This window comes from Prionailurus viverrinus, chromosome D4, assembly GCF_022837055.1.
Source record: "Prionailurus viverrinus isolate Anna chromosome D4, UM_Priviv_1.0, whole genome shotgun sequence".
NCBI classification, from domain to species: domain Eukaryota; kingdom Metazoa; phylum Chordata; class Mammalia; order Carnivora; family Felidae; genus Prionailurus; species Prionailurus viverrinus.
Genome location: NC_062573.1, coordinates 5,766,772 through 5,784,110, shown reverse-complemented (window position 1 = coordinate 5,784,110; position 17,339 = coordinate 5,766,772). Strand labels below are relative to the sequence as shown.

The 17,339-nt window shown below is 41.0% G+C and overlaps 2 protein-coding genes across 2 annotated transcripts; both read left to right on the top strand.

Moving 5' to 3' along the window:
- Positions 1 to 1,307: 1,307 nt before the first annotated feature.
- LOC125150500 (olfactory receptor 1L4) lies at positions 1,308 to 2,556 on the top strand. The gene is made up of 2 exons (XM_047830454.1): positions 1,308 to 1,336; positions 1,558 to 2,556. The coding sequence occupies exon 2, from the start codon at positions 1,624 to 1,626 to the stop codon at positions 2,554 to 2,556; it is 933 nt and encodes a 310-aa protein (XP_047686410.1). The 5' UTR covers positions 1,308 to 1,336; positions 1,558 to 1,623.
- A 13,432-nt stretch (positions 2,557 to 15,988) lies between these two features.
- On the top strand, positions 15,989 to 16,927 carry LOC125150487 (olfactory receptor 1L6-like). The gene has a single exon (XM_047830436.1). It carries the CDS (start codon positions 15,998 to 16,000, stop codon positions 16,925 to 16,927), a length of 930 nt encoding a protein of 309 aa, XP_047686392.1. The 5' UTR covers positions 15,989 to 15,997.
- Positions 16,928 to 17,339: the final 412 nt, after the last annotated feature.

Genomic DNA, 17,339 nt, shown 5'->3' with positions numbered 1-17,339 from the left:
TTATTTAATAGTTCATCCATTTTTCATTGCTATGAGATAAATATTATATATTAATTTCTACATAGATTAAGATCTATAAACATGTATAAACACAGGTATACAGAATTCTTTATGTTGACCCTTCATTTGTTTTTCTCTGTGTGTACTATTATCTTACTGTTTCTCATTGTTATGTACTTTGATTTTTGGTTAGAAAACTTCTCTGAAATTCTAATTTTTTCAAAATTATTTTCTCTTTCATTAGCCACTTACTCTTCTAGATGAGTTTTAGAATGACCTTCTCAAGTCCCATTAAAAATTCTTTGAGTTTGAATTTGATGCCATAAATATCTTTGTACAAATGACTTTGACACTTCAAAAAAATGCTTTTGGGGTGTTATTACACATGCATTGATCTTTATTAGTTGAGAAAATTGACTTTTTTCTAGCCTTTCTGAAATATAATGGATACATAACATTTTGTAAGTTTAAGGTGAAACAAGATGGTGATGTGATGCCCTTACACATTCTGAAATGACCACCACAATAGAGTTGGTTAACTCCTCCATCACTGCACAAAAATGACCATATCTTTTTATGTGTGTTTCTTATCATGATATTGGTAAGAAAGGGACTTACATTCAAAGTCTTCTATTTCAATGATATTTGAAGGTTTAGAATGAAGACTTCATAGTCTTTTAATCAGAAAAATTAACATATTTTAAAACTAACCACAATAACATGGGCTATCCATGCTAGTATTCCTATTTTGACTGGCATCCTTTTCTAAAACTTCAAGTATCTGGATCATATTGGCCAAACAAAAATACTTAAATAAACAGTAAGCAAATTTTGCTATGAAGACCTAAGCAAGTCTCATCGGACTTCTGTGGATACCAAGGAGCACTGATGACATTTGTTGCTCCCTTTTGTTCCATCCCCATTACTACTACTACCACCTCTGGTCCCATGAGTAGGAGAGACTCCTAATGAGAGGACCTAATTCATGGAAACCCCTTGTATGAAAGCATCCTGATTCAAGGTGGAACTCAGCAGCCTCTTCCCCTGGGACATGAAGGAAAAAAGAGGATAAGGAGTTGTTCAGGAAACCACCTAAGAAGAATATCGTTCTAAAATTTTTGAGAAGAACTCACACACATTAGGCTACCTAGAAGTTCCTAAGAAGCATGGGACACACTTTTAGTTTCTTATTGGGAAAGCAACTGAAATTTTCTTTATTTTTTCCTTGTTGGATTTTATTCTCTATCTCAGTAGTTTCTTAAAGTAAATGTGTTTTGAAATTCTAACAAAAGCAGAGAGATTATTTTTCTAGGCTGCAGATTAGGGAAGAAGCTGAATTGATGAAATTGCCTTTTGGGGCGCCTGGGTGGTACAGTCAGTTAAGCGTCCGACTTCAGCCAGGTCATGATCTCGCGGTCCGTGAGTTCGAGCCCCGCGTCAGGCTCTGGGCTGATGGCTCGGAGCCTGGAGCCTGTTTCTGATTCTGTGTCTCCCTCTCTCTCTGCCCCTCCCCCGTTCATGCTCTGTCTCTCTCTGTCCCAAAAAAAATAAATAAACGTTGATGAAATTGCCTTTTACATCTCTCCAACTACTTCTCCACACCCTGTCCAGGAAGGCACAGACATGGAGACCAAGAACTACAGCAGTGACTCAGGCTTTATCCTCCTGGGCCTCTCTTCCAACCCTCAGCTACAGAAACCTCTCTTTGCCATCTTCCTCATCATGTACCTGGTCACCGTGGTGGGCAATGTGCTCATCATCCTGGCCATCCACTCAGACCCTCGGCTCCATACCCCCATGTACTTTTTCCTCAGCAACCTATCATTCATGGATATCTGCTTCACAACTGTCACTGTACCCAAGATGCTGGTGAATTTACTGTCAGAGACAAAGGCTATCTCTTTCGTGGGATGCCTGGTCCAGATGTACTTCTTCATGGCCTGTGGGAACACTGACAGTTACCTGCTGGCCTCCATGGCAATAGACCGGCTGGTAGCCATCTGCCACCCCTTCCATTACAATAGGGTTATGAACCCACGGCGCTGCCTCCTCATGCTGCTGGGTTCTTGCACCATCTCCCACCTGCACTCCCTGCTCCGTGTGCTACTCATGTCCCGCCTGTCCTTCTGTGCCTCCCATGTCATTAAGCACTTTTTTTGTGACACCCAGCCTGTGCTAAAGCTATCCTGCTCTGACACGTCCTCCAGCCAGATTGTGGTCATGACCGAGACCCTGGCTGTCATCGCGACCCCCTTTCTGTGCATTCTCTTCTCCTACCTGCGAATCATCGTCACCGTGCTCAGAATTCCCTCTGCAGCTGGCAAGTGGAAGGCCTTCTCTACCTGTAGCTCCCACCTCACCGTAGTGGCGTTGTTCTATGGGAGTATCACCTATGTGTATTTCAGGCCCCTGTCCATGTACTCAGTGGTGAAGGACCGGGTAGCCACAGTCATGTACACAGTAGTGACACCCATGCTGAACCCCTTCATCTACAGCCTGAGGAACAAGGATATGAAGAGGGGTTTGAGGAAATTAAGGGACAGAATTCACTCATAGAAAGAAAAAATTGATGGAATGTCTTAATTGGGAGATGACCCAAGAAATGATCATGTTATCTTTCCCTCCTATCCATTGTTTCACATGACACACAAAGAGGTCATTTAACGTAGTGTTGAGAGGCGCCTGGGTGGCTCAGTCCACTGAGCATCCAACTTCGGCTCAGGTCATGATCTCGCAGTTTGTGGATTTGAGCCCCACGTCCGGCTCTGTGCTGACAGCTCAGAGCCTGGAGCCTGCTTCAGATTCTATGTCTCCCTCTCTCTCTGCCACCCACCCCACACTCTGTCTCTCTCTCTCCTTCAAAAGTAAACAAACATTAAAAAAAATTTTTTTTAATAATAAGGTAGTGTTGAAAAGAAATAAGAGCCCTGGCTGGGAAGCTAGAATACTTAGTTTCTATCAAAAACCTTGACCAAATACATGTACAATCCAGGACAAGTGCCACTAGGAACCCACATTTCAGGAAAGCTATTTCTGCCCCCTATATAAATAAAATTATCTTGAAGTACAATAAGGCGTCTTCCAATCCCTCCTCTATGGACTTGACTTTGGCTAATACTCAAGAAATTACAAAGTCCTATTCATTTTGAGAATAAGAAGTTACATGAATTCGGTAGGGAATTTGGAATGACTTCTTAGAATAACAACTTGAGACTGTCCTTAAGGATGTCCTTAAGGATTGACAGAGCAAGTTCAATAGAGCAGCAAGTGGACAGAGCATTCTAAACAGTGGGAACCACACAAAGAGGAAAAGGCAATAAGTACTGGAATGTGTTTGAGGGACAGCAGAAACTCCAATGCTGCTTGTTCAATTTGAGAACAGAGAGAATAAGTCTGAAAAGATGGAAGAATATACAAAACAGATTTAGTGACCCCACTAATACCAATGGGTCCTCACAGTGAATTCTCAGCTTTTGACCCCTTTTCCTTTCCCTTTTATTCTGCCTTTGTTCACAGGTCCATGATCCTCATGAAATGCCCTTTATATCTGGAAGAAGGCAATGTGTATCTGTCAGGAAACAATCTCAAAATCATTGGACCTTGAAACCAAAGGTTTATTTCATATTCACACTGCATGTCCACCATTAAAAAGCATAAGGGTGCTTCTCATTTTAAACATTCTGTGACCAAAGTTGATGGAGAAACACCATTGCAAATGCTTATCATTGCTCTGAAAAATTTTGCCCTGGCATCAAAACGCTCTGGTCTGGTCATAATATTTGTAACCACAACTCATTGTCAACAACTAATCTCCCAAAAGGTCACACTAAAGGGAATTTTAGATAACAAGAGACCCTGAGGTAATACGTTGTGGTGAAAGAGAAGGTTCGTCCTTCTCTGTCACATAGAGTGCTGTCTCTGTCAGAATAGGAGGACATCCTCTGTCAGAATATCCTGCCACCCTTTAGAAGGAGTGAGCTGATGTGAACAGATGCTATCAAAGGACTTGAATCAAAGTTTTGCTACCCAAACAAAGGAGCCTAGGGTGAACCTGGAAATTTGCTAATAAACATTGGTAAGAATGAAATAAATCTCTTCTGAAAGTAAATATAGTCAGAGGCAAGGTCAAAGCAGTCCATCTGAACACCTTGCCAAGTCAGGTGAAAGCTTCTACATGACCCTAGGGAGTAGAGAGGAATCCCCTTGACAGCTCCTCCTCCCACCATGTAGATACCTGTGAGGCTGGTTGATTCCAATAGTGGAATAATGCTACAGGTATGTCCTTTAATGAGGAAATTGTGAAGGGAAATGTATTGGATCCTTACACACACACAAGCTCATTAAACATATGTAAATGTTGGACATTTGGCTCAAGGCTAAACCAAAATATTGAGTTTCTTGAGCATATTTTGCCTTTTTATCAGAATGAATGACATAAACTAGGAGGAGTATGAAACATGAAGGCTGAGGAGGACTAGGGAAGAGTGCTGAGTAATTCTGACATTGAAGAGTCTGATAGGGAAGGTATTACCAAAGAGGATTGAAAGGAAGTAATCATATAATTCAAGGATAGAATAAGGCTCAAGAGGCTGTGTCAACAACATTAAAATATTAACAGAGTTGAAGCAAAACAGTCTGGAAGACTTTCCATTGCCCTTAATGACATGAAGGCCATTAGTGACTTTGTTAATGAGGTTGCAATGGAGGAATCGAAAGGAGGCAGACTACAGCGTGTTAAGGATTCAGTTGTGATTCTATGCACTCACAATGAGCAATCTGAAATAAGAAAACTACCTCATCAGTAGCATCAGAAAGAAAAAATTACTTAGGAATACACTCAACTAATGAGATGAAAGACTTAATCACTGGAAACAAAAGCATTTGATGAAAGAAATAAAAGAAGGACCCAAGAAAATGGAAAAATGTCACATGTTTATAGCTTGGAAGACTAAGTATTGTTAAAATGACCATTATAACCAAAGTGATCTACAGATTCAATTCAGTCTCTATTAAAATCCTAAAATCTCAATGGCATTTTTTTTTTATTTTTTTTTCAACGTTTTTTATTTATTTTTGGGACAGAGAGAGACAGAGCATTAACGGGGGAGGGGCAGAGAGAGAGGGAGTCACAGAATCAGAAACAGGCTCCAGGCTCCGAGCCATCAGCCCAGAGCCCGACACGGGGCTTGAACTCACGGACCGCGAGATCGTGACCTGGCTGAAGTCGGACGCTTAACCGACTGCACCACCCAGGCGCCCCTCAATGGCATTTTTTATAGAAATAAACAAAAGAATCCTAAAATCCACATGAAAGTACGAGGAATTCCAAATAGCAAAACCAGTCTTGAGAATATAAAACAAAATATTAGTCAGTCATTAAAAAGAACGAAATTTTGCCATTTGCAACAACGTGGATGGAGCCAGAGTGTGTAACAGTAAATGAAATAAGTCAATCGGAGAAAGACAAATACCATATAATTTCACTCATATGTGGAATTTAAGAAACAAAACAGATGAACATAGGGGAAGGGAAGGAAAAATAAGATAAAAGCAAAGAGGGAGGCAAACCATAAGAGACTCTTAGCTATAGAGGACAAACTGAGCGGGGGGGGGGGCAGGGGGAAATGGGCTAAATGGGTGACGGGCATTAAGAAGGGCACTTGTGATGAACACTCTATGTAAATGATGAACCACTAAATTCTACTCCTGAAGGCATTATTATACTATATGTTAACTAACTTGGATTTAATTTTTTTTTAAATGACCACATGAAAAAAAATAATATACAATGAGGACACGGTAGTCTCTTCAAAAAATGATGTTATGAAAACTAGATATCCACATGGAAAAGAATGAAATTGGACTCTTATACTACTTACTAAAACCAACTTTAGGGGCACCTGGGTGGCTCAGTCGGTTAGGCGGCCGACTTCGGCTCAGGTCATGATCTCATGGTCCATGAGTTCAAGCCCCGCGTCGGGCTCTGTGCTGACACCTCAGAGCCTGGAGCCTGCTTCAGATTCTGTGTCTCCCTCTCTCTCTCTGACCCTCCCCCATTCATGCTCTGTCTCTCTCAGTCTCAAAAATAAATAAACGTTAAAAAAAAATTTTTTTAAATAGCTGAAAGGTAACAGGTTATTTAAAAAAAATAATAAAAAATACATAAAACCAACTTCAAATTGATGAAAGACTTAACTGTAAGTCCTAAAACCATAAAATTGTTCAAATAAAACTTATGGGTAAAGCTACTTGACATTGGTGTTGACAGTGATTGATTGCTTGGATAGGACACCAAAAAAAAAAGGCAACAAAAGCAAAACTAGAGGAATGAAATACATCATACTAAAAATCTTCTACAAAGCAAACAAAACAATCAACACAGTGGAAAAAGGCAACCTAGGGAATAGGAGAAAATATTTGCAAAACATACCAGATAATCTATTAGGTTAATAGATTAATCCATTATCAGATACATTGTACAGAAACTGTATTTTCCTCCAATTCAGTAGCAAAAACCCAAATAACCTGATTTTAAAATGGGCTATGGATTCAAATATTTCTCCAAAGAAGACAGAAAAATGGCCAAAAAATATATGAAAATATACTCAAGATTGTCAACCATCATGAAAGAAATTGAAGATGACACAAATGGAAATACATTCCATGTTCATGGACTAGAGAACAAATGTTGTTAAAATGTCCATAACACTCAAAGTGATCTACAAATTCAATGCAATCCTTATCGAAATACCAACAACACTTTCCACAGAACTAGAACAAATAATCCTAAAATTTGTATGAAACCCAAAAGACCCCCAGTAGCCAAAGCAATTTTGAAAAAACAAAACTGAAGGTATCACAATCCCAGATTTCAAGACATACCACAAAGCTTTAGTAAGCAGAACAGTGTGGTACTGACCCAAAACAGACACATAGATCAATGGAACTGAATAGAGAGCCCAGAAATAAACCCACCATTACACGGCCAATTGATCTATGACAAAGGAGGCAAGAATATGCAATGGGAAGAAGTCTCTTCAACAAATAGTGCTGGGAAAACTGGGCGACAACATGCAAAAGAATGAAACTGGACCACTTTCTCACACCATACACAAAAATAAACTCAAAATGGATGAAAAACCTAAACGTGAGACCTGAAACCATAAAAATCCTAGAAGAGAGCACAGGCAGTAATTTCTCTGACATTGGCCATAGCAACATTTTTCTAGGTATATTTCCTGAGGCAAGGGAAATAAAAGCAAAAGTAAACTTTTGGGACCACATCAAACTAGAAAGCTTCTGCACAGCAAAGGAAAGAATCAACAAAACCAAAAGAAAAGAAAAACTATTGAATGGAGAAGATATTTGCAAATGGAAGACCTGATAGGGATTAATATCCAAAAAATACAAGAGCTTATGCAACTCAACATCAGGAAAACAAATAATCCATTTTAAAAATGGGCAGAAGACATGAATAGACATTTCTCCAAAGACATACAGATAGCCAACAGACACATGAAAAGATGCTCAACATCACTCATCACCAGGGAAATGCAAATCAAAACTACAATGAGAGGGGCACCTGGCTGGCTCAGTTGCTTAAGTATCTGACTTGATTCTGGCTCAGGTCATGGTCTCAGTGGGTTCGTAAGATTGAGCCTCAAGTCACATTGGGCTCTGAGCTCTGAGCTGGCAGCTCAGAGCCTGCTTTGGATTCTCTCTCCCCCTTTCTCTCTCTGTCCCTCCCCAGTGCTCTCTCTCTCCCTCTCTCTATATCTCTCTCTCAAAATAAATAAATAAACAGTTTTGTAAAAACATATACATATACCACATCTTCTTTATCCATTCATCAGTCAGTGCACATTTGGGCTCTCTCCATAGTTTAGCTATTGTTGATAATGCTGCTATGAACAATGGGGTGCCGGTACCCTTCAAATCTGTATTTTTATATCCTTTGGGTAAAGACCTAAGAGTGCAATTGCTGACTCATAGAGTAATTCTATCTTTAGTTTTTTGAGGAACCTCCATACTGTTCTCCAGAGTGGCTGTACCAGTTTCTATTCCCACCAACAGTGCAAGCATGTTCCCTTTTCCCAGAATCCTCGCCAACACCTGTTATTTCTTGTGTTGTTAATTTTAGCCATTCAGACAGGCTTGAGGTGGTATCTCAATGTGGTTTCGATTTTTTCCCCCTGATGATGAGTGACATTGAGAAAATTTTTTAAAAAACAACATCATTCACCATCAGGGAAATGTAAATGAAAGCCACCATGAGATAATACCTCACACTTGTTAGGGTGGCCATTACCAAAAAAACCAAAACAAAATAAAACAGAAAATAACAAATGTTGGTGGGGATGTGGAGAAAATAGAACCCTGTGTACTCACTACTGATAAGAATGTAAAATGATGCAGCCACCATAGAAAACAGTATGAACATTTCTCAACTTAGGCAACATGCTGCTCATTTGATTTTCTTTTCCACTGAGGTTAGGGTAGAGCTGAGAACATAGTTAGATTAGTCAGTATGTGCTGAGATAAAGTAGATTTTGCTCATATTTTTCTTATACTTAACGGATCATTGCTTAAAAGGAGATATGAAGATTCACTTTCTCACCCCACAGCCGCACTATCTACACTTAAAACCTGATCATGAGAGAACTTTTTTCCAAATAAATTGGGCAAACCTACAAATAAACGAAAAAAATGATGAAGCTGTCTTCTCCTTGACTATATACATGTTAATAACTTAGCCTACTGTGGCATATGAAACAGTGTTTTCAAAGAGTATATTGGTGCCAGTTAAGTTGTAACATCTTCTTGAGCCCAATTGCTCAGAGTTTAAAGAAAAAGAGAGTGAATAGTTTAAACATGGACATTAGGAGCACCCTATGAGTCAAAAATGGTGCTATGTATATTTTACTACAGTAATAAAAAGTCAAAAATTGCTTTTACCAATCCTTCAAACTGGAACTAAGAAAGCCACTAAGGCACCTTACAGGCTAACTAATCATATTGCAGTGTCTGGAAATGGGCACTCCATAGCTGAGGAACAAAGCCTGTTTCCAGTGGATACTACTGAATGCCTACTGGATAAAAAGTTAGTAAAATTAATGATGGCACTGTTGTTTTCTGATACAGTAACTCACTGAATTAAAGATATTGCTACACAACGTGGATGGAACTGGAAAGTGTTATGCTAAGTGAAATAAGTCATACAGAGAAAGACAGATACCATATGTTTTCACTTTTATGTGGATCCTGAGAAACTTAACAGAAAACCATGGAGGAGGGGAAGGAAAAAAAAAAGTTAGAGAGGGAGGGAGGCAAACCATAAGAGACTCTTGGATACTAAGAACAAACTGAAGGTTGATGGGGGGGTGGGGCAAGAGGGGAAAGTGCATGATGGGCATTGAGGAGGGCACCTGTTGGGATGAGTACTGGGTGTTGTATGGAAACCAATTTGACAATAAATTTCATATAAATAAATAAATAAATAAATAAATAAATAAATAAATATGTGACCTTTAAAAAAAAAGATATTGCTACAAACATTAAGACTGAGCTAATATCTGGACTGCAGAACTACACTGTAGCCTTAAAAATGGATGAATCCAATATGCTCCAACATGGATGAGCTTCAAAGACATTATATGCAGAGTAAAATAAGACAGATTCAAAAGGACAAAAGCTGTATGAGTCCAATTATGTAAGGAGCTTCGAACAGTCAGATTCATGGAGAACAGTGGTTTCCAGGGGCTGAAGAGAGAGCTGTGGAAAGTTGGGGCTTAGTGGGGACAGAGTTTCCATACAGTATGATGAAAAAGTTCTGGAGATGGATGGCAGTAATGGTTGTACATCCATGTGAATGTACTTAAAGCCACTGAACTATACATTTTAAAACAGTTAAAATGGTAAATTTTATGTTACGTCTAGTTTGCAACTAGAAAAAAAAAAGGTGTGTGTGTGTACACATTCTCTCACATCTTGAGAGAAGCCCCAGGCTTTCTCTATGCATTTGCCTCTGTTTTCTAGAACAAGTGACTAATTATCTGGAGATCCAAGAAAAACACTCCTATCTCAGCCTGAGTTTCCTTGGTCTCTACTGAGAGGTCTCTACTTCTCTCCCAGACACAGTGTCTAATGAGTTCCCTGGGGTTGATGCCTGGGGAGGCTGTCTAGCTCCTTGGGATGAGGTCACATACAGGACAGTCAGATGCCTCTGAGCCCACACCTTCTCCCTTAACATCTGATGGAACCTGAAGCAGTAAGGTGGTGTATAGCCGGGGATGACAGAAAGGCTCATGACTCCAGTGCCTGGGGCTACATTGAGGAGTCACCTCTCTGGAGGAAGAAGAAACGTGGCCACTCAGGAGCTGACAACCTCATCTCTAGACTGAGGCAACAATCACACATGCCCCAACATTACCCAACATCGCCGGTCTTGATACCTCTCATCAGAATCTGGGGTTCCTTCCTTTTCCTGGCCTATGAGCATTCTTTCTATGCTCCAAGCCCTCCATTCCTCTAGACATCAAGACCACCAAGGCCAGGGAAAAGGTGCTTGGATCCTCCAAAACCCACTCTGGAGGTCACCATCCCTTACCTGAGTAAGTAAATGGTATCCTCAACCATACCCAACCTTGAGTGCTTCTAACCTGGAGTGCCAGAAACTTACTAACACATTCATTTTTACAGAGAAGTGAAATGAGTTGTCCAATTACATGCAACACATTAATGCCATAGGTAGGACTACAAGCCAGGTCATGTGACCATTACTTACCACCCTGCCTCCATTACATTATCTCTTTGTCTCAAACTCTTCCACATCCCTCTGCTTCCCTTCTCCATTCACAAAAAAAAAAAAAAAAAAAAAAAAAAAAGGAAGGATTTGCTATGAATGGTAAGACTCCAAGCAAAGGAATAGACCCTTTCAGAGGAACAGTGTAGCTGCATGGATGCTGAGGGGTAAGATTCCAGGCTCTGTCATCCCAGCCTGGATGCTGAGGGGTAAAAGTCCAGGCTCTGTCATCCCAGCCTGGCTTCACAGTGTTCCCTAAAGCCAGTCCTGCACTAAAGAGAACCCACATCAGTGGCCTTACCCCAACTTCAGAGCAGCATGGGACACAGGCTGTGGGAAAGGCTAAAACAGGAGAAAGGTAAGGAAGGAGAAACTAAGACCTGTCACACCAGCTCTGCTGTGAACTCATAGTACAGTGTTAAATGACCAACTTCCATGTGCTACATATACACAATGAAATATTACACAGCCATAAAAAGAATGAGATCTTGCCATTTGTGACATGAATGGACCTAGAGGAGATTATGCTAAGTGAAATAAATCAGACCCCAATAAATCTGAAATAAATCAGAACCCAACCCAGTCAGACAGAAAAAGACAAATACCACATGATTTCACTTATATGTGGAATCTAAAAAGCAAAACAAACAAACAAACAAAAAAGCAGAAACAGGGGCGCCTGGGTGGCGCAGTCGGTTAAGCGTCTGACTTCAGCCAGGTCACGATCTTGCGGTCCGTGAGTTCAAGCCCCGTGTCGGGCTCTGGGCTGATGGCTCAGAGCCTGGAGCCTGTTTCCGATTCTGTGTCTCCCTCTCTCTCTGCCCCTCCCCCGTTCATGCTCTGTCTCTCTCTGTCCCAAAAAATAAATAAATGTTGAAAAAAAATTAAAAAAAAAAAAAGCAGAAACAGCGAACAAAGTGGCAATTACCAGAGGGGAGGGGAGCAGGAGGCAGAGGAAAATGGGTGATACAGGCTTCCAGTTATGGAATGAATAAGTCATGAGAACGAAAGGTACAGCATAGGGAACATAGTCAATGGTATTGTAACAGCAATGTAATTGGTGACAAATGGTAGCTACACTGACCGCGAGCATAGCACGGTGTACAGAGTTGTGGAATCACAAAGTTGCACACTTAAAACTAATGTAACATTGTGTGTCAACTATACTTCAATACAATAAATACACAAATTACATGACCAACTTCCTTCTTTAGGTCTTAATTGGCCCTTTGCAAATGGATCATGTAAATTAGAATTTCAATCTTTTGCTTCTTTAAAATTTTGTTTTACTTTTTTTTTTTTGAGAGACAGAGCATGAGTGGGGGAGGGGCAGAGAGAGAGGGAGACACAGAATCCGAAGCAGGCTCCAGGCTCTGAGCTGTCAGCACAGAGCCCGATGCCGGGCTCAAACCCACAGACTGTGAGATCATGACCTGAGCCAAAGTCAGACGCTCAACCTACTGAGTCACTCAGGCGCCCCTAGAATTTCAGTTTTGACACTCCTCTTTAGCACTGAGAGCTTGACTTCAAAAATACTGGTTTTTAAATCTGTAAAACACATGAAAGTAGAATTTTTCTGAGTAAAGAGGAAGATATTAGGACTCCTGAGCCCCTAATCCCACTCTACCTCGCTGGTGACATGTCTGTCACATAGGAGGGTCAGTCCCAGGATGGAGGAAGAGGGTGAGTGGAGATGCGAGAGAATTTGAGGCTGTGTCCTGGGGGTTGGCCAGAGGAAACAGAAGGTAGTTGATGTGGAAAAGTGAAGACTCAGGCAGACATGGCCACTGTCTTCCAACATCCGTAGGAAGACTTGGTGTCTCTTCACCTCTGTGTCCCCAGGACCTGCCATGACTGCCAGCACTCAGAAAGTGCTTACTGAGTGCTTAACAAATCAATAATTCCACAAGTAAAAGAAAAGCAAAATTGTGGTCACTTGTTATAACTGAAATCAGTAAAGAAAGAATATTGGAAGTGTGAGGTTCAGAATTCTTGATTCTTGACTTTAATACCAAAAATGCAATTTTTGCTCAGTATAACTCTATGGGTAAAAAATTAGAAGGCCAGGAAGTTCCCTGTCACTACAGGTATACAAGCTGGATGACTGCCGTCAGAGCTACTGCAAGTCTCTTGCCCTGGGTGGTGGTTTGGAAGGAATGATCTCTGATTTTTCTTCTGGTTCTGAGATTAGTCAGTTCTTCAGACACTTACTGAACATTGATTATGTGCCAGTTTCCTACAGCTTACATACACGAATCCATTAAATAATGTTGTTAAAGAGCAGAAATAATTATAGCTGGCATTTATCAGGAGTTTATTCTGTCTGACTTACACTACTAACTACATATGCATAATATATATGCACATTTACATATGCTATATATGCATATTATGAGAATCCTTATAACCACCTACAGGCGGATCCTATTATAATTACTGTTTCTAAACCAGAAAACTAAGGCTTAAAGGTTAAGCAGCTTGCCCAATCACTCTGCCAATATCTGGTGAGGCTAGTACTTGAAACCAGGACTGTCTGATCTCAGAGCCCTCAATTTAGCCACTAGGCTGGACTCAGTGGAGTTTGCAGTTGAACCCAACTCAGTCACACCCCAAGTGGCTTTGCGGTTGAGCGATCCCATAATACTCTCCTCAATCCCCTCTCTGCTCTCATTATTTTGCTTCCTTTTTTAAAAATTTTATTTTATTGTGGTAAGAACACTTAATATGAGATCTACCCTCAACAAATATTTAAGTATAAAATACCTTATTACTGACTATACATCCCCTGTTGTATAACAGATCTCTAGAGATTATTCATCCTGCTTAACTGAACCTTATGCCCATTGTAACTCCCCGGTGTCCCCTCCCCAGCCTCTGGACACCATGCCACTCTCCGATTCTATGGATTTGACTGCTTTAGATATGTAAGTGGAATTGTGAAGTTATTTGTCTTTCTGTGGCTGCCTTATTTCCCTGAGCATAATGAGCTTAACGTTCATCCACATTGTCGCCATCTGGCAGAATTTCCTTCTATTTTAAGGCTGAATAGGATTTCATTGTACATCTAGAACACATTCCACTCATCCATCAGTAGACATTTAAGTTGTTTCCACACCTTGGCCATTATAAATAATCCTGTAATGAACATAAAAGTGCTAATATCTTTTAAAAATAGTTATTTCATTTTCTTTGTATCTATACCAAGAAGAGAAATTGCTGTGAGCTTATGGTAATTCTATTTTTTATTTCTTGAGCAACCTCCATACAGGTTTTCCATAATGGCTGTACCAATTTACATTCCCACCAACAATGCAGAATGGTTCCCTTTCTCCACATCCTTGCCAACACTTGTTGTCTTTTGTTTCCTTGGTAACAGCCATCATAACAGGTATGGGGCGATACCTTATTACAGTTCTGGTTTGCATTTCTCTAGTGATGATTGACATTGAGCATCTTTTCATATACCTGTTTGTCATTTGCATCTCCTTTGGGAAATGTCTATTCACATCCTTAACCCATTTTTTAACTGGGCTATTGGGTTTCTTACTATTGGGCTGTAGGAGTTCAATCACTTGCTTCTTAATTGGAAACTTCTCAGGCAAGGCCCTTGACCCTACCTGGCACATGCACCTACCCTATGACCATGCCCCCTTGCCTCTTCCTGGCCTTTTCTCCATTTCTCCCACTGTCTCAGCTCAGAAACAGCCTGCCTGGGAACTAAGAAGGATGCATAGAGATAATCATAGGAATGAGGGTGTCGTAGCAAACCAGTCTCTTGTCCCACATCAAAAAACCTTTGAGTAAGTCAAAAGTATTGGCTAAACAAAGGTCATCTGGCTTTGCTAAGATATTTGAAACCATTCTAGGTGACCTGGTTGTGGGAAGACTGTCAGCATTGGGCCCCATAACTTATCCGTCACTACTGCAGAAAAGACCTCACAAAGTAGGAAACCCACTGAAATCTCTGTCCCTTCTCATTCTCTGACCAGGAAATTCTAATGCTGCCTGTTTCACACCTCTCTAGAAGCTTTGATCTTGCTCTCCTTTCAGTGACCACCTCATCCATTTCACACACAGATACACACACACACACACACACACACACACACACACACACACTTTCTCACTTTCTTTTGCCTTAACCAGGTACTATATATTAAATATGAGGATTACTGGGGTGCCTGAGTGGTTTAGTCGGTTAAGCATCCAACTTTGACTCAGGTCAAGACCTTGTTCGTGAGTTAGAGCCCCACATCGGGCTCTATGCTGACAGTTCAGAGCCTGGAGCCTGCTTTGGATTTTGTGTCTCCCTCTCTCTTCCTCTCCCTGCTCATGCTCTGCCTCTCTTTCTCTCAAAAATAAACATTAAAAAAGTATAAATATGAGAATTATTTTCCATTATTATATATTACTTTATGTTATATATTATTTATATAATTATCACTTATATAGCACCTGCTCATTTACAAAACACTTTTCAGATATGTTCCTTCATTTGATGCCCACAACATTTTGACAGAAATGGTGTTGTACTTCTCCCATTTTTCCATGAGAAAAATAAAGAAGGCACAAGATATTCAAAGGGGAACACCTGGTAAGTAACTACACCAGGACTAAAACCAAATCCTGGACTTTTTACACTAATTCTCCTGATCCAAAGAATCTAATTCTGGCACTTATACAACATACTCCATCATTCAAGGTGCTGTCAAAGCTGTCCATTCTGAGTTTATTCTGTTAGCAAATATATAACAGGCAGAGAGTTAATATAGCAGAATGGCAAAAAAACAAGACCCTGAGGCCAAACTGCTTGCTAGGCAAGGTGGACATTAGGAGTCCAAGGCCAGGAACATAGTGACTGACCAGGATTAAATTCTGGCTATTGGCCAGAATGACTTCATCCTGAGCACAAGAGCAGGTAATTGACTTCTGATTATGTTTCACTGCAGCCGAGTCTCTGTCTTTATGTGGATAAGCAGGGCCACAATTCCTGCCAAACTGAGGTCCCGCTTTGTTCTTTCTGGACCTTGCTTCACTGCACCCATTTCAAGGATAAGAATCCAGTTCCTGAAGCCACATCAAAAATGCATACTCTCATCAATTATACCAGCCTTCATGGGAAGTTATAACAACTGGAGACTCCAAGCCAGTACACATGCCTAACATTCCTTTGTATTTTCTACTTGCAGGATAAAAATGTCAAGGGGAAACCAGAGTCACATCACAGAATTCCTCCTTCTGGGACTGACCAGTGACCCCAAATATCAGGAGTGGCTCTTTGCCAGCTTTCTGGCCATGTATCTGGTCAACGTGGCTGGCAACTCAGTCATCATTGCAGCCATCCGGGGGGACACCCGCCTCCACACCCCCATGTACTTCTTCCTCTCCAATCTGTCCCTGGTGGACATCTGCTTTACAAATGTCATCGTGCCACGGATGCTGGCAAACATGTTGAGCAAGACCAAGAAGATCCCCTTTGCCCAATGCCTCACACAGATGTATTTCTTTGTGACCTGTGCAATCACTGACAGCTTCCTCCTGGCTGCCATGGCTATTGACCGCTACATGGCCATCTGTAACCCACTGCATTACACCACGACCATGAGCCCCCAGCGCTGTCTCCTGCTGGTGACGGTGTCCTGGGTGCTGTCCCACCTTCACTCACTCACCCACACGATTCTCATGGCCCGCCTCTCCTTCTGTGGGCCCAACGTCATCCACCACTTCTTCTGTGACGTCCAGCCACTGCTGACGCTCTCCTGCTCTGACACCTCTGTCAATGAGCTTTTGGCCTTCACAGAGGGCTCCTTGGTGATCATGAGTCCCTTCATCTTGATCATTGTCTCTTACGTCCACATCACCCGTGCCGTTCTGAGGGTCCCTTCTCGAGGAGGCAGGCACAAGGTCTTCTCCACCTGTGGGTCCCACCTCACAGTTGTGGCACTCTTCTATGGGACTGCCATCTCTGTGTACATTCGCCCCTCATCCACCTACTCAGTGACAAAGGACAGTGTGGTCACTGTTATTTATACTGTGGTAATCCCCATGTTGAACCCTTTTATCTACAGTCTTAGGAACAAGGACATGAAACAAGCCTTGAGAAAGCTGACTAGGAGAAAGGAATAGAATACTCATATTCTGCTACCCCTAGGAGTTTAATCATTGACTCAACAATTAAAGGTTAAGCACCTACTACCTGCAGATACTACGTTTAATTCTGTGAGGAAGGCAAAATACATCAATCATCTCTTCTGTCTCCAAAAGTATTTACAGTCTAGTTAGCAGAAAGGAAAAGACTGTTAAAAGCTTACTGTAATCAGAATGTCATACTTTTTCATATTATCAACCTTAATAAATTATAAAATAACTCCCCAACTCCCTTCTTCCTCGCTTTATCCCTTTTTTATAATCTTTTTAAAAAATTTTTTAAAGTTTATTTATTTTTGACCAAGAGAGTGCATGAGAGGAGGAGAGAGGCAGAGAGAGAGAGGGAGACAGAATCCGAAGCAAGCTCCATGCTCTGAGCTGTCAGCACAGA

What these genes read in the sequence shown, in the direction of transcription:
- LOC125150500 (XM_047830454.1), top strand. Translation starts at nt 1,624, where the DNA reads ATGGAGACCAAGAACTACAGCAGTGACTCAGGCTTTATCCTCCTGGGC.
- LOC125150487 (XM_047830436.1), top strand. Translation starts at nt 15,998, where the DNA reads ATGTCAAGGGGAAACCAGAGTCACATCACAGAATTCCTCCTTCTGGGA.